A 23,830-nucleotide genomic window follows, 5' to 3' on the forward strand; every position below is an offset into this window, starting at 1 on the left:
GAGTGTGCCTTGATCTGAAGCAGATGCAGCCAGGTATTTTAATCCACCTTTAAGACGAAAAAATATTCTTTTTTCTGATCCCCAGAAGACTGTCATGTTTTACCAGAAAATTTAGCTGCATGTAGGCCAACAGAAGATGTTAAAGATTACAGCAGCAAAGCCAAGAGAAGAAGGGAAACTGGTATATGGCACCAAAGGAATTACTGTTTGTCCATCAGAGGTATGGCTATGAATCAGTCATATTGGGCACTGAAGGCTATACCACTGTACAAACTGTGTTTAGAGTCGTGTCAAACCTCACAGCCTTTGCCTCTGTGGGTTTTAAGTTTGTGTCATACATGGGATTTTCAAATGAAGCCTGTCCATTACTGTTTTCATGTCCAGCATATCCATTGTACTGTACTTTTGGTCTTGTTCTGAAAAAAGGGAAAGAAAAAAATACAATAATCATTAAAAATAAAAATTCATAATTACTACCACATGTTTTTGTAATTATTGCATGCAAGTCATACTAGTTGTGCAAAAGTGCCTAACGGTGATAGAGGAAATAGGAGTAAGCCGACACTACAAAGAACAGAAACAATGTAAGTCAAACATAGGTATACATTTTCTCTATCAAAGTCTGTCAGCAGCATGGTAACTTCATAGGCTGTTTTCAGTGCCAATAATGAAAGACAAAACAGAAAAAAAAGTTAGAATAGGGGAGCGATGAAAAAACCATCAGTAATAGTACTTCATATTTTCGATTGACATTTTCATTTTAAGACACATAAAGCCCTACAACTGCCATAAGCAGAACTGAAAAAATAAAAACCTCCTTATTCCTCTGCAATATTTAAGCACTTATTTCAACTTTAGTGAAATAAATACTTTGTACAATTATTCTAATAGTTATTGTGATTTTTTTTACGGTATTTTAGTATCAGAATCAGTAGCACATTTAATTGGCCAATTTCCTGATCTCTGTGAAGCAGGCGTGATTTTCTCTACCACCATCTTAGTCTGGGCAGCAGAACTGGGGAGGAAAGAGAATAACCAATATATACCACAGGGAAATTAATTAGTCAAACAGAGACTGAAGAAGGACAGTATGCAGGGATGGAGGAGTTTTTGGTTAAATTAATTGAAAAATATTAAATAAACATTTTCACACTGGGCTGCTAAAGTTAGGTTCCACATTTAGACACCTAACTAAGTGGCCTAATGGTTAATAAAAGCTGGGCACTAACAGGTCCGACTGATAACAAGGCCACTTATTTAGCTGCCTTACTATGGATTTATGTATCCAACTTTAGACAACCAAGTTCACCACGTGTTGGCCAACATTGATATGACAGCAGTTATCAGCAAGATGAATTTCCCTTGAAGGACCAGTTCTACTGTGTGGATACCATTTTACTTACAAACCATAATATAAAATATTAAAAGATATTACACTTTTATTCAAAAATGTTTACAGAAAGTATTAAACTAACACTAAACACAAAGAAATTAATTGCAGTCTATAGATGTCCAATATAGATGATGCCATACTATACTAAATTAATTTTAATTTTGCATCCCTTTGCACTTATGATGTATCTAAACATATGTATAACCAAGAAGAGTTTTAGTCAGTAGCTCCCAAATTTCTTTCACATGAATAGCAATGCTGGCTGAACTGAGGAAGAAAAATCAGTCAGGAATTGTATAATTTAGAGGTTTGGTTTTTAATAAATCTAAACTTATTTAGCAAAATATATAAGAATGAAACTATTGATCAAGGCAGAGTGGGACCATAAACTTTTTGTAAATGATTTGAAGGTAGTAATTAAGAGATTTTCTAATCAGATTAGTTTTTGTTTTAAAGTTCTCAACTGTTGCCCATTGATGACCTGAAATTCTACAATATGTATCATTTTCTTTCCATTTAGACATAGCAAAATGTATGTGTCAATCTTAATTTGGGAGTTTTCATAAATATAAGTATATTTTATATCTCTCAGTTTTTGTTTTGGTTAGTTGGAATGCTGCCCACCTTGGGATGAGGTCCTCAGTCCTGCTCTGGCTGTTTTGTGCCAGATAAAAGAGCTGGCATTGTGTAAAGGAACTCCAGAGCCCTCATTCTAGCTGGGGGAGAAGTCTATTGACACAGAAACTTCAAAAAAACAGCCATGCATCTGCCCTCTGAAATCCCCCTCATAAGTCTCATCATGGGCAGTGGGGCTGGAGACAGCAGAGTGTGCTGGGGACAGAAACATAGTACTTTCATTGTGGAGATTCTGAGCTGTGCTGTGGCTTTTGGAACAAGCCCCAGGAGTCTGCCATAATTTAGGGTACATCTACACTGATGGCGGCAAAGTCGCTGCAATCTGATCGACCTATCTGGATCGATTGATTGGTCAGTGAAGTCCCGCTCAACTGATCCAGAAGTCGATGCTGTTAATCCACCCCCTCAAGTGGCGTAGCGCTGCGTCGACAGGAACAAGGTTCCTGTCAGCACAGTGCAGTGAAGATGGAGCGCAGAAGGGAAGCACAGCCGTCAACGGGAATTACACAAGCTACTCTGCATAGCTTGCGTAACTCCCGTCGACTGCCGCTGAATCGCCAGGTAAGTGTAGACCAAGCCCTAGACAGGCCCTTACGGCTATCTAAATTATGCTGGATATCTCTCTAACCCCTGGAGCAGCCTAGTTACCTTAAAGCTACCCTCCTGCTGGGCTGTGAGTTTAAAGCTACCTTAGCGTCTCTCCCGCAACAGAGAGCTCAGTGCTGTGCCTCTAAGAAACCTTTCTAAAATGGAGAATACAGATCAGATGTCAATGGATATGGTTACTATTTTTTTCCATATGAACCTGGGTTTCAGTAACCAGTTCCTTAGATTCTGAAAGTGATCTTGAATATGACACTGATAATCTGTCTAAAAATCTTGCTTTATTGGAATAGCACATGGAGAAAATACAGAAAAGGATAAATGGTCAGTCAAAAATCAAGTTAACAAGTAACATCCCCTTATTCAAATCACTCATTTATTTTTATTTGATAAAAACAGGCAGCGCTGCATTAACAGTATAAATACTGCTGTTCTACTGTTCTACTACTAGCTCTCTCATTCAATTTTTTGACTAAATATAAAGGAAAAACCCCAATTCTTTAGCCTCCAATCATCACATAACACATAACAAACTTTCATAAATTAACGTACCATAAGACCTTTTGGTTCTAAGTCTAGTACAGTTCTGTTGAATTTAGTTTAAGGCTCAGATCCCCCTTTCTAAAAGTAGACTCATAGTCTGGCAGCTCTTGCCTTTCACTTTCCATCTTCCAAGATGATCTCCTGTGGGTTTCTTGACACTGTACAACAGATTTCCCCTTTGTGGAACTGGACATGACTAGGAATGAAGACCCTGATGGTTGGTTAAGTTGAACAGCACAATCTCTCCCAGAAGTAGATTCTTGTTTGGAGATCAAAGGATTCTTCTTGAACAGTTTTTTCAGTCAAAGACTCTGTTAAACCCCAGGATCTGTAATATTTTCACTGGAGTCCACAAGTCAAACCCCTTAGCAATTTCTTCTTGCCATACCATCTAGTACTGAGTTAGGTGGACAGCCATGTTAGAAACTATGCATAGGTCAGTGATGGATTTCTGTTCATCTCTATGCATTCTTGCGATCATGGACTATCATGATGAAATGAAGATGAAGAATCAAAGAGCTCAGAAGATTGTTGCTAAAATAATAATAGTTCTAGTAAATACCATTTTGGACGTTGTTGGTTTGTAAACCAACTTTGTTTACCATGCTTTACTAGCAGGAAGTAAAACTGGTGAAGGCCAGACTGGTATTGTTGCTGATCACAAAATGATGTTCTGTTCCAGAAAGGTCTAGTCCAATACTACCCAATTGGTATGAGCAAAAATACATTTGATACACATAAGCGGGTTCCTTAACCAACATTTTTGACAAAATAGATGGATTTATGTTGACATTATCTACTCAACATGCATAATTTTCGTATTAGCAGACGCTATGCCAGTTCTAGAAGCGATTTTCATATGCTTACTCAGCATGTAATGTAAGTAGTCTCATTATGGGCTCTTTACTCATGGGATTTATGGATTTCCTAGCTTTTATAATTAATACTCATAAGCACTTTGAAAGAAGCATAATATATTCTATTTAATAAAGTCCTAAAATGAATGAATAGATTATCTGACATGAGATTTCAGTCTGATCCAATCTAACGAACCAAGAAGGTTTACAGTTCTTTGCTCCTTAACACAACGATTCATTTCTCTAAGAGTTCACCATTAAGAACTGTTCTGTATTAAACCCCTACATGGGAGAATGCAGACATACTGGTCTTTTTAGAGTAAAGAAGCTATATCAAAAAGCTTTACCATGAAATTCCCCAGTTAACAGAACATTTGCCCATTCAAATTAAAACAAAAACCTAGTTAGGTTATTGAAAAAATGACATTTGCAGTACCTGTGTTTGTAGAGGTAAAATGCAAACCCTGATAATATTAGAGCAAAGAATGGTACCAGGATGGCAGCTGCAACAGAACTGCTGTTTGTGCCATAATAGTGATTTGAATGATCTGTATCTGTGCTTAAAGGACCTGAAAATAAAGGAAAGAGAAGAGGTAAAAACTCTAATTTTCCACCATACCATTTGTGAAAATTCAAATTTTTTCTCCTGGAAGAAAGAATGAAGTGCACTATGCTGGGGGGAACTTTGCATTTAAATTTGAAATAAGATATTTCAAAATATGGTACATTAAAGCACTTTTCATTAATAATTACCTATAGTGATTCAACAGCAATCTTTATCAAGTCAAGTAATTATTGAAAGACATAAAAATATGCATCATGTGATATTAATTTTATGATACTTCAACAATACACTTACTAACTTTGTTAATAAAATTATGATTCATAAAATACAAAATATTATAACTTATATTACAGAAGTTCTCTAAGGCCCCAATCAGGATTGTGCTAGGTACTATATATATATAGAAGCACACCAAAAGGTTTACAATCTAATTTGAAAAAAAGTCATAGCCAGCAAATATGACAAACCCTAAAATGGAAGGGAGAAGGGAGAAGCAGGGCAATGGTGAGTTAGATATGTGTACTATTTGATGGTTCACACGAACAAAAAGGAAGGGCCAATTAGAGAACATATTAAGAAAATATTATATAATAATGACAGAATCATGATCATTTTATAGTCTTTTTTACAGTGAAAAAGAAAAGCGATCATAACAGATAACTGAGACTGAAAAAACACTTTCATCTGCAAGTATTATTTTTGAACACCAACTCCAAACCTAAACAAAGAAATAAACAAACAAACAAACCTCTTTCTTCCTGAAATTCAGTATTTGCAGTAAGGGATGTAGGGGAAAGAGAGGAATCAGGAAAGCTACTTTGGTACAATGTTATATTTAAGAATGTACTTCTGTAAATCTTCTAACACTTTTGGACTATCTATTTTATTTATTACTACTATATTATTACTATATGTAATTTAGGGTTTAATTCAACTCCCACTGAAGTCATGGAAAACCACTCAGAAATCTCTGGATCAGTTGGACTGGTAACTTGGCTCACTCCATTAAATTAGATGAAAAATACTACAATTATACATTTTTCAATTTCCTCCATCAAGTGCTGGAAGTTTATAATCTTGCCCGCAGAGGTGTGCACAGAAATTTAACTTTGACTTCTTTTATGGGGGCATGTTCTATGCCAACCCACAGGGCAGGGAGCAACTCGCTCTCCCCCCCTGCCCTGGCCCTGGCCCTGGCAGGAGTTTGCTCCCCATCCACTGCAGCCCTGGGGCCGAAGGAGTTTTGTGCCCCCAATGATTATGAGGGGGGCATACCTCTGCTTGCCCCCCTCTCTTGTGCATGTCCTTGTGCCCAAAGATATGGTGAGGAGAAGCCCATTTTCAAGATGATAAACTGTTCACTTTGCTTTGGATCAGATTCTGATCTCTGTTATACCAGTGTTAATCTGGAGTATCTTCACTGAAGTCAATCTTCTACATAGCTATGTGCAGGTAAGAATTATTGGGCTTCAGTGCACCACTGTTTACTCTATTTCATTGGTGGGAGGAACATTTGTGTATTTGCACAGATATTTTATTAACATTTTCTACATGTATGCAAAGCCTTTAAAATGAAGTGTGTGTGTGTGTGTGTAAGCAATTACAACAATTATAGAGCTATATAATAGACTGTACATGATCCTTTGAATCCAGTTTGGTCTACGGTGCTCATCATCATCATTGATATCTCTGAGATAAGCTAACTTGTTGATCTTACATATTTGTCTATCTTTGATTCAATGCATTGCCATAATTATAAGTTAACGACAGAGTCTTAATTCTTGGGCTTTTGTTGATTTAAACTAGATCAAAATTATGTGATCATTAGCACATTTTTAATTGCTAGTCTAAATCAGATAAATCTTGTCTGGAGTTGGGGAATTGCCACAATACAGGGTAAATTACCTACCAAGACTATGTAGAAATTGTGAAGCTCCTGTTACATTCTCAGTAGAGCAAGTATTCAACTTACAATTGGCATTTTTCAGCTTCCTGCTCACAGCATCATTTTACTACAAAATGTGACAAAGTTATAAGTGACTCTGGCAAAACAGGAGCAAAATGTAAGAGACCATAAACCAGTTTCCATTCTTTTTTTAATTCCAAATTGACAATTAGCATGAAAAAAAGTAATTGTTACAAATGACATGTCATGGACAGATCCTTCAGCAGTGCAAAGCAGCTTTAAAACTGGTTGAGCTGCTAGTGAGGAATCGAGAGGAATCATGGGGTGGCATGGTGCTGTCAAAAAAGCCTCCTACCTCTCCTCCTCACTGCCAGCACTAGTGTGGAAAAGGAGGCGTGGGGGAAAGGATGTGTGTGCGCGTGTGCCAGCAGTCCCCAGCTGCCAGAAAGACCTTTTAGAACCATGAACAGCCACAGTAAATTAGAAAAGCCTGGGATTTTTTAATTTTTTTTATTTTAATATTAACTTTGGAGGATCAGTTACCTACCATCAAATCAGTAATACAAACAGCTGGAAACTGGTTTATGTGCTCTTGCAGTGGACTCCCATACTACCAGTGTCACAAATCTCTTGTTGTAGAAGTGGTTCAGAAATACCATTTGTAAGCTTAATCTTCACCTACATGTCAATTTAATCATGGGGAGAAATTCTGCTTACCTTTCAGACTGGGCTTTGCTGTAATTCTCAATTTTATGGATTTTTATTCATGTAAGACACTCAACAGTATTTTAACATAGTCTATTTTATTTATTATGACTGACTTCAGAGTTGGTTGTGATTAAAACTACCCTGATGTGAAGTGTGCATTTCTTCTGACAGTGTTATCATCATGACAAATGAGAAAACCCATTGTGCTTCTCAATTCTCTCCAAATACTGATGATTGCTAGCAAGACTTAGAACTGAAAATGTCTGCATGGCAATGCAAAAAAAGAAAAAGAATCCATAGACAGGTTAAAAGATAATTCAAGTATTTTTTCACTATTATAAAAGCATACCTTATCATTCAGAAACCACCTTATTTATAAACTAATTAATATACCACAGTGATATAAGCAAGCTGTAAGATTACTACTGTTTTATTACACATTTTATAGACGTTAAAATCAATATTCATTGCATTTGGAAAGATTATTTGGCTGACATAAAAGGGAAGTTACCCAACAGTAAATAGAGTTCTCCAAATATATTGCCTCTATAGATCCACACTTTAAAACTTGCAACCTTGTCTCTCAATTTTAGAACCATTTAAAAGCAATTTTATTCTTGGGGTGTACACATATCCAACATGCCCATGGATTCATGAATACCAGTTATGATAAATGAACAGACCACTTACAGTTGACCTTAATTCCTCTCTACTTAATCCAAACAAGCTATAGTACCCTAAAGAAGGCTCACTGTGGCTGTGGGAGGCAATATTTTCAGGAAACTAGTTATTGGAAAGTAAATTCCCTTTCTCATGAATTGCTACTATAGAAGGTTTGAAAGAAGCAATTCCCAGGAAGAGTGAGTCAGGGGAATCCTCTTGGAACAAAGATCCCCAATGGTTCCAGAGATGAGATAACAGTAAATTACATTAAGTTAATGTGGTAACTGGACTCTATGTGGCTGTCTGATTAATCATAGAGATAAAGATATGTTATGGAAGCAAGCTATGGAGATGACTAATTATCTGATAGAATAGGCTAAGCCCTTTTGGTGATGCTACTCTTGACCACTTCTAGCAGGTGTGAATACAGTTTTAGCTCTTTTGATAATTTCTTGACAGAGACCTCTATCCCCTCTGGATTTTTCTCAAAAGGAACAAACACCAGGATTACCACCAAGATGGCTTTTTAAATGATAATTCAAGGTCCTTTTGACATTTAATTTATGGAAATTAGCCTCCAAAACATGCTGTGAGACTTTGTGGAAAAGACCAGATTCAAAACAAACTAGGATGCCCTCTGTAATAGATCTTGCTATCATCAGACAACTGAGTTATACACTTCCATACTTTAACTTACATATGAATTTTAACTGAAGCTGTGATCCTGGTCTGACAGCCCACTAAGGGAGAGGGATGTGTGACAATTAACCCAACTCATATAAGAGGCCTCTCTAAACTAAGCAGTCCTTTGGTGTCTTCTTACAAGGAATTTTTTCCAAGTCTAATGCTTCTTGTTGTCCTTCTCTGGACCTTTTCTATTTCTGCTGTCTCTCAACACAGGAGACTAGAAGGTACTCTTCTTGCTGATTTAAATGACAGCCAGTTTTATCTTTGAGAACTTGGATCACTTTCAATTTGACTGATGGCAGAAAAACTCTGAGAATCATTCTTATTTCTCAAAATTCCAAGGCAAGTATATGTAGCCTGGTGTCACTTTGCTATCTTTGTGCTCAGAGACTCTTGCAACCCTGAAACAGAAATGTCCATGTCCAGGGGTGCTGGAACAACTTTTATAGTGGGGGTGCTAATAGCCATTGAACCAAACTGTAAATAATGGAAAATAGTTCAAGTCAGGGATGCAGCAGCACCCCCCGGCACCCATAGTTCCAGCACCTATGTCTGTGTCTATCATCAGAGCTAGAAATTGGTCATTAAATGCTTTTCCTTCAAGCATACTTTGGGTTGAGAAACACCATATCAGACACTGCACACACCTGGGAAATAATGAGTGCTTGGCCAGAACTAAAAGGGTGCCATGATTTGACTTTTGAAAGCAGTAAGAGAGTACATTAAATCATCAGTGTGAGGAAAGATCTGATCATCCACTGGGCTGAATCTTTACTAACAGAACTGAGGAAGGAATGCAAGGTGGCTCCTACAAATGTCAAGATCTGTGCTGGCTAGAAAGTCAATTTCTCTGTTTTCAGTGTTAGCTCTCAGCTCTTGAGCAGAGAGCAAGTGAATTGCAGAGCTCAGAAGTCCATTGTGATGGATTGTCACATGGAAACAAAATGGACCAATAGGTCCCCCCAAAGAGGAAGGAAAGGACAACAATATCAGTATTGGTAGCAAGCTGTCAGCTGAGATGTCAAAATTGCTGCTTCCCAAAAGGGGAAACTGTTGCAGGGTTCAGGGGTGCTGAAAAGAAAGTCCTCAGTCTGGGATATAAGTAACCAGCAGATTGAGGCTCCCATATGTGATCCCAAAGTCGGCTCCTATATGCTGCTGGGAATGCCTCTGATACTTGAAACAGTGTATTTTCTTTCCAAAGGCAGGCTGAGAAAACCCAAGTGCTCAACCTGTTGTGCCGGTTGCCTTAACTCTTCTCAGGGCTTCATTGATCTTACTGCTAAACAGACAGAGATATACTCTTTGGGTAGCTGTAGGAACCAAGAATATACCTTTAAAATCATGGCTAAGGCAAAAGAAACAGCTGCTATATATGAGACACCAAAGGCTGCTACACAAGATGCATGTCTGAACAGGTCCTCATGCTCTGCTTTCACAGTATGTCTGTAAGAGTCAGGGAAGAGGTAGCCAAATTATCATGGTCTCTCTCTCTCTCTCTCTCTCTCTCTCACACACACACACACACACACACACACACACATGAAAGACTGATGGAGCAAGTAGCCATATGGGAGTTCTGGCAAAATGTTAAGGGATATTGGGCCAGGTCCTCAGTTGATGGCAAATGGCATGACAACAAATGGCCATAACTATTGACACCTTCTAATGACGTGGCAAATTGACAGAGCTGCTTGTTCCAGCCTACCCAGCACAGGGTTGATGTATATGTACATACTAATTGTACTTAAACAGATTAATAGTGGTTCCAGGACCACAATGTCATGATGTTGACAGTGGGATTTGATGAGGCAGTTCTGGGACGGACAATACCTGTTTTTTCACCAGCTGCTAGCACATTTGAGTTTATAGTTGCATTAGACTTCAGACTAAGATTCATTACAAAAAATGGACACCCAAATAGAATCCCCTCTAAACACATATACGCATGCACACAAACAAGCAAACATGTACTGGATAATATTAGAAATCTGTTTGACTTTGTTCTTAAATTCAAAGGGCTAAGCTCTCAGAACTATATAATTTATTCAGTTGAACAGAAATTGGTTTAGCAACATGTGACAGCCTCAGTATTTTGAAAAAGCCATTTAAAGCAAAATAATCATCTTATATTATTGCATGAACATTTGCACTGATGTTCTTTATAGGAGCATCCTGTGGTCATCTTATTAGGTTGCTATAGCATCAAAAATGAGATGGTAACATGACATAGTTCGATTAGAATTTTAATTATACATTTCAACTAAATTATTAAGTAGTTTAGAACATTTGTAAGGTTTATGGTAGTAATTCCCCAAAATAAATATGCTTTCTTCAATTAGGATGCTGGCACAGTCATTTGATGCCTTCACTGTTATAAATGCCAAATAGATAAAACACAACGTAGTCCCATAAATGCATTCTTACCTTGCCTTTGGAGCATAAATTTTCCGAAGTCTTTTCCATGCATATCACCTTGATAAGTAAACACACCTTTTTCAAGCCCTGATGACACCTAAAGTACATGAAAATAGGAGGAAGTCTGTAACTAGTAATAATCCATTCTTCACTTGGCAGTGTATCCATTCTATCTGATTTAGAATAATTATTTGGAGCCAGTTATAGTTCAATCATTTTTACCTTTTGACAAGTAAAGGTAACATTTATGCTTCAATCCATACCTTTTAAAAATCATAGCTATTGACTAAACGAAGGTTTTAGAAAATAACAGTTCAAAATGACATTTTCATTTTGAACAAGAGAATCTTTCATACAATGGCAGTTCTTAAAATCTTAAATATTTATCTTTCCACTTGACTTAGATAACTAAATTCATGTATGCATTTAGACAACCTTTATGTTTGCAGTATTCAGAGTATTTTCTATACAAAGTATTGTAAAGGATAAGGGAATACTGCAGACAGTGAAGAAATTTCATTTGTCTAAAGTAAAACTGACAAATCTAACAGTCACCACTAGAGCTGGGGGAAATTTTTCAGATAAATAACTTTTTTTTTCTTGAAAAAATGAAACTTTGGGTCCACTGAAACTATTTGTGAATTTTAACTGAATTTGGCAAATATTTTCATCTGATTTTTTTTTCAATTGAAAAATTAATTTTGAAATGATGATTACTTTTGAAATTCAGATAGATGTATTTAAAAAAGCAAAGCAGAACAGAAAGTGGGGGGAGGAGGGGAAAACCCAGAAATTAAATGAAATTAAAAAAATCAGGAAAAAATACTTCTCAGTCAAACAAAAGTTTTGTTTGACCCCAAAATGAATTTTTTCCATTGTTTATGAGAGAAAAAAGAAAAAAAATCTATTTCATGTCTATCTGAAACATTTTTTTGCTGATTAGGCCACAGAACCAAAATAAAAACCAATTATTTGATCAGCTCTAGTCATCACTGAATATTGAGTAAAAGAAAAATGCCAGGGCATTGCAACAAATGGGTGAAATTTATAAGTGAAATCAAACATATGATATAGGAAATGCCTCTCTAGATGTCAGCATAACAATTACTCATTGGTTTTACTGAATCTGAGTCACAGCTGTGTTATTTCTTAGTAAGGGAAAACAACTACTGCATTATATACACAGTCCATCAGCCTATCTTTCTGTAACTTCATAACTTCATTCTTGCATTCCTAAAAACAACCACTCTCTTCAACTTATACGTTCAGTACAAGTAATTATCTATAAAACAACAACCAAAAAGGTGATATTCATAAAACGAAAAAGAAACCCTCACCCATTTCTTCTACAATTAACCACAAACCATAGGAAAATATGTATATTACTTTATTTTCTTTATAGTGTAGCAGAAATGTTAACATTGCAGCGCAGCAGATGGACATAATATATACATTTTAGCAAAAGAAAAATACTGGTATGTTCTATACATTGCTGTATTCAACAATCACAATAAGAAAGATATAGGAAACTAGAGGCAGCCTTAAACCAAGCAAGCATATTTATAGAGTCTGATTTACTTACATAGCCATCTAGTGCCCAGTTGTCATTTTCAAACTTGCTTACAAAAATTTCCACAGGTCCTTTAATCTGAAAGACTTTCAAAAGCAAATGAGCCTCTTCTTTCTTGTAAACACCTATTAAGAGAAGAGGGTAAAATATGTCTTTTAAACAAGTTTTTAAATGGTATCCCATTTGGCCAAAAATTGAAAGAATTTATGTTAATGACCTTCGTGAGTCAAACAAAGTGAAAAATATTCTATACTACATATATGAATTTAGTTCTAGGATATTCTTGTACTCCAAGAGTATCCAAATCAGGGACTGCTGCACTGGGAATCAGGGGATAAAACAAGGCCAGCCACCCTCTCCCCAGAACCTTGCTGGTCCCCAACTCTCCGGGGGCACTTGGAGCCAGGTGGTGCCTCCTCCTCCTCTTCCTCCTCTCCTCCCGCCACCATGTGGCTTGGGGGAAAACTGCAAAAAGAACCCAGCCAGAGATTACAGCTGGTAGCAGAAGCAGCCAATGCAGGAACCTCTGGACACACAGGGAATTTTCAACAGTTCTGACTGTACTTTCTTTGCCCTTTGCTGAGTGGCTGTTTGTTACAACCTTCTCCCTTCCCTGTCCCCCCTCTTTTTTACCATCTTTTCACCCCAGCTTCACTCCACACTTTGCCTCTATTATCTTCTTCCCTGTCCTGTCCCTCTCACCCTCTTTCCCTTCCGGTTCCATTTAACTTAACCCCCTGCCCCCCAAAATATGTGGAACTAATATAATGTTTGCTGACATCATGTTGTTTTCTCAGCTTGTACTGCTTATCCTGTTTCCCACACACTGTGTCTATCTTGTCTATTTAGAGTGTAAACACTTTGGAACAGGGACTGTTTACTATTCTGTGTCTGTACAATATCTTGAACAATGCAGCCCCGTTCTTAGTTGGCCCTTAAGCACAATCATAATAAACATGATTAATAATAAGATGGTTTTGTACTGACTTTGTCTTTAATCATAAATTAGCAAGAATACTTGCTTCTCCACGGACAATTTCATAAATTCTAAATGTGTACTGAAGTCCTGCCTTGTTGCAATAATGCTGTCAGTTTGAATTGCAGAGAGACATGTTTTATCCCAACAGACTGGAAATAAAGCATGCATTTTTAATGAAGAGTAATTAACCGTTGGTACAATTTACTGAGGGTCAGGGTGGATTCACCATCACTGGCAATTTTAAATCAAGATTGGATGTTTTTCTAAAAGCTCTGCTCTAGGAATTGTTTTGGGGAAGTTCTGTGGCCTGAGTTATACAGCAGATCAGATTACATTATCACAGTGGTCCTTCCTTGCCTGGGAATTACTGAAGCACTGTATTACTAGAGTAAACACTGCAGTTTCAATGAAAGATGGCTTTCTATTTGGCAGATAACTGCTGCCACTCTGCCTGTACACTCGACCAGGAAAGATGCACATAAGTGATAATGGCCATTTAAATATAACTTTGGTCAGACTGTTAGATCAGAACATAAATCAGCGTCCCAGAAAGGAACACATAATTTTCTGAATTCTGTAATTAACCCCACCCATTTTATGTAAGGCTGTTATCAAGATGTTTCTCCTTTAAAAATAAGTAAAAATAATAAATAATATATTCCTTTATAGACCTTTAATCTGAACAGATCCTAAAGTGCAGGCAAACTATGTATGGTATGGATGACTTTGCCTTCCACTGAAATACAACTACCTTCAGAGTGTAGCATGACAACGATCTAATAGCACATAGTGATTCTACACAACATCTTGGACAAGAAATGAAACAAATACTATGTTTATTTGAAACTCTGGGAGAATTAAACTTGGCAAAATTTTACTGACCAAATTGGAATTTGAACAGGACATTATGTTTAGCACTTTTACTCTTACAAACCACAATGAAAAAGATTTTTAATGGCAACACATTGGTCAGGATTTCCATTTTACATAGTCTATAAATTACCCTTATAAAAGATATTACTGGTGTGATTCTAATTCTGGTGTTTAGTGTTCACAACAGCAGAGAACATGACAAATCTGAGCAACTGAAAAAGCAAACAAACCAGATATTTCTACTACTTAATTCTGAACCTACCTGATAGTTTAAGTTGTACATTGGACGATTTGATGAATGTGGCATTCACTTTGCTGCTTGTAGTATTGAACCAGTCAACTGTTAGAGTAGCAGGTTGCCTTTTCCCTAGATATTCATAAAATCCCTTCCACAATGAATTTATGAAAAACACATCTGAAGGAACTGAACAAATAAACAACCAATAAACAAAGGAGTGAATCATCACAAACTAAAAGTAAAGTAAAATAATCTTTCTCTCTGTGTTTGTTTATTAAGCTTTACATTAAAGCACCCATGTATTGTTCTGAATATTTTTACATACAGGTATATAATATCAAAGACAACGTTTGTAATGAACTTCCCATACAGCTTCACATATGCTTGCCTGGCATAATAAAAGTCATCATCATAACCCCACAACACATCAGCCTATATGCCTCAGCAAACCTTCTCCTCAGGACTGAGATAAAATATAGGCTTTACACAGTGTCCGTAAGTGAAACTAGGGGAAGAAAGTTCTGGAGTACAGGACCCTATAGAGACGGTCCTGCTGGAAGTCCTGTCTCCCCCATGAGCATATTAAACCAGTCTTTTGTGATCTGCATTGCTGCTAGTGGATTTCAAGTGCAGTTTAAAATTGTGTTTTAAGAAAGCACTAATTGACTTGAGAGACCACCTTCCTCTCCATGCTCACTACTGCATTGGTAATCAGTGAAGGTGCTAGAACTGGAACTCCTTCAGTTTAAGGTGAGAGTCTTTTGCATTTGGAATTTACTTTTTCCCTGGTCTGAAATAGCCTGAATCTGTTCTTCCAAACCTTTAAACTAGGAAAGGAATAATGAGAGGATGTATGTGGGACGTGGGTATTTTTGTTCGTTTTCTTGTCTGTTTTTATTTCCTCCATCCCACATCACTCTCTGTTCTTGATTGGACTGAAATCATTGGATTTCTAATTTATTAAAGCCTGTCAAAGATACGTACAAATTGGGAGAGGTGCCTTTGAGTATTCTGCACTAATTTAAATTAAGAAAACATATATACAAATGAAATTGGAACAGGACAAATCCATTAGGGAAGATAATTTGATTTCCCTGGGATCCTCATTTCCTCTTATATCCATCCTACATGCCCATTTTCCCCGTATACATTTCTCTCAATGGCAACACTCTATGGCAGTGCTTTAGAGGGGAGGTGGGGGTGATTTAAGCCTCCAGTGTTAACCAGTGAAAGAAAAAGGGATCCCTCCCCTTGCCTCTGCAGCAGGCAAAGCCCCTGCCAGCTTCCTCCAAGGGAACATGGGGACTGACATCAGATACTTCATGTCACTCTGGGCTGCTTTCATACTAGAAAAACTTCATTCAAAACTTTTAAGAGTGTATTATAAAGAGTGAAGGATTTAAAAAGCTATTGAAAAAAGTAATGGATAGAATCCCAATCTCATAGCATCATGAGCCAAAAGACAGATCAAGAGACTATTCTAACATCACGTTCACTGGGACCCCTTTAGATGGTGCCTGCTAGATAGCCTGATGCTGCTGCTGGAAGAGTACAGTATTTCATTCTCCCCTGGTTTAACTCTTGAAGTGATCAACCAGGTTTTGTGTATTTCTTTAGATACTGAATATTGCTTATGTTGCCTTAAGTAGCTACATACATTAAGGAAAATAAGTTGCAAGTGGGTCTGTGTAGATCTTCCCTTCAACACAGATACTGAGTGTGAAAATTTTAACTTTTCAAAATGTAATAAAGTCCAAGAAAATCACATGAATGCTTTCCTTATATTCATTAAGGCATGGCATTGGCAATTAATTGTGTAAAAAAAATCACCAACTGACTCTGTTGATCCTATTTTGGTTATAATATTACTGAGTATTTAATATGCACTTAGTGAGTAAAATTGACAATATTTAGCACTGCTGTAATGCTTTTCACCTTCGGTGAGCTCTACAAACATGAGGAGCAAATTATCAGTTAAATGTAATGTGTTTTGAAAAATACAAGTATCACTATTAGGTTACTATAATATCTTAGGCCCCAGTCTGGCAATGTGATATTCATGAGTGGGCCCCTATGATCACAAGGTGCACTACTGACTTAAATAAGGCTCTGTGCAATCACAGAGGCCAATCTCATTGCAGGCTTGGGGCCTTACATAACAAAAGCCAAAAGAAATAAAAATCAAATTTACTTTTTCCATTAGTTTATCACTGAACTCTTACTATTTTGCTCCTATCTTGCTGTGCTTGCTGGGCAACTATTAAATCCAAACAAAAAGAAATCAAGTCTATCATTAAAAAGTTGTAAAATGCATGAAAATAATTGTATTAATATTAGATTCTGTAAATTCTAAATCTGAGGATAGGTCCTAAACTATCCCCACATTATTCCTGTTGGCTAGGTTAGTAAATGGAGTTATTGCCATTTTAGAGCATATGAGTCACAGAGGGTGAATGGTCTAATCCTGTCAAGTGCTACATGCCTCCTGCCCAAGTCTGAAATCAAAGACAGCTCAGAATATTTAGGACCTCGTGGAATATGCTAAGTAGGAACAGGTTTCATGTGGCTTGGCAAAGACCACAGAGTGGATTAGTGTCAGGGCTGCCCACTGTTACATAATCGACATGACACTCACATATTTGGGAGTCTTGTCATTCTTCCCACCCTGCCCATCTGGAATGCTATTTATTTAGTAGAGCTGCAGGTACTTCCTTGCACTTTTTCTTCCTGGTCATCAGAGGGTCATGTGGTAGAGAAACTGCAAGGAACCCAGCTACATCCCTTTTTCTGCTCTCACTGCCACACTTCTGCTGAAGTCAAGATAGCAGGAAGCAACTGGGATAAGAACAATGTACATATAGCTATCTGCCCCAGTCCCCCACCGCCCCACGGCAATGAAAAGACCAGGAGGGGGAAGCAAGAGAGGAGAGAGAACAGCTAGGGGATGAAAACAGGGGTAAAGAAGAGGATTGTGGCTCTCCAAATCCCTCCCTGTAGCAGCCATTGACTCTTCCAACACCCTCAACTGAATAATGCAGTTAGACAAGCTCCTTGTACCGCCTACTCCACTACATAAGAAGATGGTGGGGAAGAGACCTTCAGAGGGACACAGTTACTGGTTCTAATAGGCAAGAAATATCAAAATAGGTGCACGTGCACAAAATGTGTCAGATATGCGGAGTTTTTCGGCTCAAACCATATCTCCGTGCCACAATCTGTGTATCCACCTCATTTATGTAACACATGCTACTATACTAATATAATATATGAATACGTCACCATTTTTCTAGACTTCTTGTTCTGGATACTTCTCTTTCTATATGTATGTCACAATTGTGCTTTCCTGTGATAGCATGTTAGAAACTCTAACACTTTAAAAATGTATTACATTCATTTCTGTTTGCTTTTTCTTTTCACTAGATATGCACAAGTGAATGTACTGTTCATGAAAGTGACATGAGTACTGACATGAGTCTGCTATAATGCCAAGATGTGCTGTGCAAAATTCCCATCAGATATCTCACATTTTACCTCAATCCTTACTTTCAACACCTTTGCAATTACTGTTGTAGGTGTCTCTTGAGACTGTCAATTATAGTATGTCACCCTGTATAGTGGGCTCAATTTCAGCTACATCAAATTTACAGGTGGTGCAGCTCAGTAGAGGAAGGGGGAAAGATAAGATTGTAAGACTGTAAGATACGTTTCTGTCCCCCTGATCTTGGTCTGGTTGAGGGCCAAAATGCAGCTGCAGCAGTCCCAATGAGGTCACTGAGCCAGAGAAGGATAAGGTGGAGCACAATGTGCTCCAGCCTGCCCCTCCCTTTTCCAATCTATGGCAGCATGCTGCTCCATACCCTCCCCATCCGCAACGTGAGGGCAGCGGTGGGAGAGAAGCAGGTAGGATAGAGCCACCTATGCTGGCTCTGTGCCACCCAAGGATTCCCCTGATTCCCTCTTTCTAACGATTTTGTGTAAAGACTGTGCAAAGCAGCAAGAGCCATAGCTGCAGGCTGAGCCCAGTGCTCATTTTTTTCAAACCTATTTCACATGGATATTATGAGGATGGATTAGATAAAGTTTTAAGATACTATGAAGATTAAAAGTACGATATAAATGCTAATTATTTTGCATGTATTAACTAGACCTAGGGGAAAACCAGCCCTCTTCATACAGAGGGCCACTATCCTTTACATTCAGGTCTCCAAAGATGGGAGGTTAGTGAAGTAACCCACTATGGCACACAGGCTCCAAATTCAGCAGTATTTATTACATCCAATTGAAAATGAATGTAACTGCAAATGGAACTTTAGAGAAAGCTACGTGGAAAAGTTCTGAGGCAGAGAGGTGGCCCAAAAAGCATAAGCAGAGCTCCAATACATGTTGCAATTCAAAAGTTCTACAATGTTAATTAAAAACGAGTAACAGTTAGTAAAATGTATCTTGAATCTTTTTTCCTATTTATAACTGTTGTTTACTGTACATTATTTGAGTGAACAATTTAATAATCAGTGACATAAAAAATAATCTTTCATCTGATAAAAATGAATTATTAAAATGTTTATCTATAATGACTATAAAGCACATAATATGGTCTGTATTCATGATATTAATGCAACTCTTGGTGAATGTAGTTGGAGACACGGCCTGTGAGTGAACTTGAGCTGTATTTTAATTAGACAATGAAACACAATAGACCATGAGGTAGCTGATTAATGCATACCTTAGATGTGCAGTGAGGTGCAGCCAAGAGCCTCCAGCAAACCAAGGTTGTGCTTTAATTAGCATGAATGCACAGTTAACTGTACATTATTGTGGTTACTGTAAAAATATTGGTGAAATGAACTCATTTATTATCTGAACTGAGACTCCTGTTAGCGATCTCAACAGTGAGACCAAGGATTACAACTCTGCAGCAGCCCCTGCAATGCCCTACTATTCTGGCCAGACCTTAGGCAAACTGTCCCAGACTCCCTCCTCCATGCAGTTGGGTAAGGGATACCTACAATGTAGCCCTATAAGTGCAATTGTCTGGTGAAAAAATCTGCCTATATAAAAAAAATTAGATCTAACATGTCTAATAGGTCGGTGAAAATGCTTGAATATGAAGTGTACAGTACCAAATTTATCTTGAAAGCTTTCTCCAACGATGTCTATTTTATAGTTCTGGTAGAAGCACATAATCAAATGTAAGTCGAATTCAGTTCAAATTCCACCCAACTTCAGTGGCATGGAAGACAACCTAAGTTCTAAAATGTAATTTTTTTGAGGCTTGCCAGAGCATTCAGAATGTGAAAGCCAGATGGATTTGTGACTGAACCTAGCCCTAGCGCCTTATATAATTAAATTCTACCCTCATTATAAGGCTCTCCATTAGAACACTATTAAATAAAACTACCTTATGTCACTTCCTGTCTACATTAAACTCCATTATCCTTTTGATTTAACAACACCTTTGTACAACACACCTAAAGCTGGTGCTGTATGAAAAATCACTATATAAAAATGATGCTATTCTGGAAAGTGTAGGTTTCAGAGAGTAGGTTTTACATGCTACAGGACATCTGTCTTCCTTTGTGATGAGTAATGGAATAATTAAGTTAAATGTTAGAAATAGTTTTATTACCCATAGGGTACAAATCAATTTAATTTATTTAGATCTAAAACTGTTCTGGTATACAAACCTGGAGTTTTAGTTATTGTTTCATTAACTTCTCTCACTCCTTTACCTACAAGTAAAAAGACAAATGATCATTTTTATTAACATATTTATTTTTTGTATAGAATGCTAAAACATAATGCTTGATTGAAGCAATTATCCCTCCTCCAATATTCCTATATTTCCAGCAGAAATAACTAACGCCTAAAACATATTACAGATTCAAACCAATACACTCCCACACATTCATCGGGAAAAAGCCTTTGGAAACCAGCACTTTTATTGTGGTAAATTAGCTGACTACAGAGGTAAGGATTTAATGTATTCAGACCTAAAGTTTATTGGTTTTATATCAACCCCAGTGCTATAAGAGAGAGCCTTATAGTGAGGATGAATTATGTATCTACCTAAGGATAATAATGTATTAAATCGAAATTAAACAAATACTACTAGTAAATAACGCTAGAGTTATGACACAAACCAGCAAAAAGATAGGAATCTAAATCAATGATAACACAGTTTAAGTACCACAGGACAGTTAAGTTAACAGGTGTAAGTGTAGTGTAGCTCCACTGAAGTGAATGTCAATTTACACCATTTGGGGGTTCCGGCCCCATATTTTTAGGTGCTTTAAAAATACAGAAGTCAGGCAGGTAGATTACTTTTTCTCTTGTGTGCTCTTTCGCTTCAGAAGCATTAAGGATGAAATTCACCCCTCTGCAAAGAGCTCTCAAAAGTCCTAGCAGTACTTATGTCTTAGTTTGAAGGTTTGGGTAATGTGTAAGTGTAAACAGGCCATGTGTAAACTCTTTGCACCAGGGTGACTTGTAGCCTAACAGCATATGTCAACTCAAAACTAATTGACTGTTGCTGTACCCTAACAGCCATATGTCAGCTCAAAAATAATTGACTGTTGTTAGCTTGCATGCGCATATGAATACTACTGGACAGCTTTGCTATATTTTGTTTACTGGTCTTAAAAAAAAAACAAGAGTAAAAAATGTCTTAAGCTTCATTTGAAAAGCTGCACTTTAAATATATCTCTCAAATAACTCTCCATCAGGACTAGTGATATACAGCACTCCTAAAAGATTACTTTTCAGGGAACTGGTAATGAAATACAAAGACCTTTATGGCTAGGTCACAGTTCTTGGTAGCAGTTTAAAACAACAGCACACCCAAATCTTGGAGCAAAACCAAAAAGGTGTATGTAAACTAAGCATGTTCTGAGTTCTTTTCTACAGTTGCAAGTTGCAGCAAACAAAATGTTACAGGCAGCTAGTTTATAGCCCATAGTCTGTTTTTTGTTGTTTTTTTGTTATTTAAAAATGTTAAAAATGTAAATGGTGCAAATACAGAGATTTACAAACCACTTTAATTTAAACCAATGGTTTTCAACCATTTTTCATTTGGGAACCCCTAAAATATCTCAAATGGAGGTGTGGGTCCCTTTGGAAATCTTAGATATAATCTGTGGACCACAGGTTGAAAACCACTGTTCCACTGTAATAACAACCGTTAGATGTAATTGCACACCCCCAGGTCTGTGGACCACAGGTTGAAAACCATTGATTTGAACATAAGGCCAAATTCTGCTTTCAGAATTCTGTATCCAGAGTATGCCAGTGGGATTATATCAGATTTACACTTGTGTCATTTAGAGCAGAATTTGGCCCAATGGTTTATTTAAAGTTTCTTTGAGTTTTAGTGTTCATTATTATTTTAAAGGGAACACATTGTCTATGGATTAAAAAAAATGCACCTAATTTACCCAACATACCTGAATGATTTCAAAAGCCAATCTGTTATGAAAGAACATAAAAAAACCCAAATCCAAACAAACAAAAAACCCAGCCCTACAAATATTGTATATTAAGCATTGAAAACGTATACAAAGGACCTTAAAACTGTGACACAAACTGAGATAAGAAAGAAAAGGCACAGTTAAAAGTGATATTTTGTCCTGATCAAATTGTGGTCTTTTAGTTTAACTTTTTTTATTATCTGTATGTATACTTTTTTTCTTACTGAGTTCAGGATGGTAAATTCACTTTGAATGTATTGGTTTGCTCAGTTTATGTCATAATCTGAACACTATTATGACAGTTTTGTTTTATTGCAATATTATTTGAGCCAAATTCCACCCTGGTAGGCACTCTAAAATCAATGGAATTATACCAGGAAAAAAATAGTCCAATTTCTGTAGATTGTGATATATCACGTGATCAACAACTTACTTTTACAAATAGGTGGCTTTCCTGTCCATTTCATATCTGGTTTACATGTCCGGTGCTCTGAACCACCAGCAAGAAAAAATCCTGGCTGACAGGTATACACCAAAGTGTAACCTAAAGTAGGAAGATCTATCGCTTTCACATCTACATGTGCTGGTGTCTCGGGCTGTCTGCAAGCATGAGCTGAAAGGGATTTTTAGGATTAGAAAAAGCTGCAGCAAATAGTTGTACACAATATATATTTACAGAATTTCAAACAAATACACACCAATCTATCCTTTCACTAGACAAACTTTCTACCATTAAAAATATGGCAAGTAACTTTTATATTTTGAGCAGAAATAACATTGAGATTCCGTGATGTATTGTTATTTTGTGGGAAGTTGGAAATAATGACTCCTAGTAATATAATCCATTTCTACACAATACACTGAAGATCCATTATGAAGATTGGAGAGAAAAGAGTTAAAAGGAAGAAAAGCCAGGGCACATGCCAGTGCAAATTATGCAGAGATCAGTATTGTATTATTGTACTGTCATAGCTTCAAGCATCACATAAATTCAGTGTCTGAAACAACCTTGAAAATTACAGTGATTACCGTGCTAAATAAATTCATTATAAACGTCAAATGAAATAAAGGTTCCATAGAAAGGTTTTATCATACTGCGCTGGATATAACAGACATTTGTTGCTATAGATGTCTCTTTCTTTCAGCTCCATTTATAGCATCTCAAAATTAATTTGAAATGGGATTAGATTCTAAGGTCACTCTAAAGTATTATTTTTATTTTAGATCAGTGTATTTTATTGGAGCAGTTCATTGATGTCTCCAACCATCACAGAAATCCAAATATATTGTGTTTCCAGCTTCCCACCTGGAACCCAGAAAAGCTGTCAAATGATGAGTTGTACTTTATGGTTCACAAAATACTAGCCAACAAAATGTTCCTACACAAGCAGTGTGCCATATTCTGCTGTCAATGACACCAATATAAACACCCCAAAAAAACCCCTATATTGACTTTAGTAGAATTATGACAGATTTGCTCTGTGTCACTGAAAGCAGAATTTAGTCCAATAGAGTTGATACAGTTGCAGTGAGCACAATGATAAAGATATAATTGGTCAACAGTCACCACCCAATGACACCTGACACACTGACATTTACTCCTACATTTAGAATAGTAAACTACTGTGGTGAACTATGTAGTATCTGTTGGCAAACTTTGACTTTGAGACAGTGGACAGTATATTGCCTATTATTTACCACAATGTTAAAAAGTGTACTAATTTATTA

General features: G+C 37.0%; 1 protein-coding gene across 1 annotated transcript in view; it reads right to left on the reverse strand.

Annotated features, from left to right (window-relative positions):
• Nucleotides 1-256: 256 nt before the first annotated feature.
• Nucleotides 257-23,830, reverse strand: part of CSMD1 (CUB and Sushi multiple domains 1) — a 1,845,645-nt gene continuing 1,822,071 nt past the window's right edge. The window contains exons 64-70 of the mRNA XM_067558441.1: nucleotides 22,536-22,715; nucleotides 20,324-20,368; nucleotides 14,664-14,825; nucleotides 12,562-12,674; nucleotides 10,989-11,076; nucleotides 4,469-4,601; nucleotides 257-416 (exon numbers count right to left, since the gene is read on the reverse strand). Coding sequence (XP_067414542.1) covers nucleotides 257-416; nucleotides 4,469-4,601; nucleotides 10,989-11,076; nucleotides 12,562-12,674; nucleotides 14,664-14,825; nucleotides 20,324-20,368; nucleotides 22,536-22,715 — 881 coding nt within the window. The remainder of the gene's footprint in view (nucleotides 417-4,468; nucleotides 4,602-10,988; nucleotides 11,077-12,561; nucleotides 12,675-14,663; nucleotides 14,826-20,323; nucleotides 20,369-22,535; nucleotides 22,716-23,830) is intronic.

Source organism: Emydura macquarii, unplaced genomic scaffold (genome assembly GCF_026122565.2).
Source record: "Emydura macquarii macquarii isolate MOO-44397 ecotype Brisbane River unplaced genomic scaffold, CSIRO-AGI_Emac_v2 contig_2063, whole genome shotgun sequence".
NCBI lineage: Eukaryota > Metazoa > Chordata > Testudines > Chelidae > Emydura > Emydura macquarii.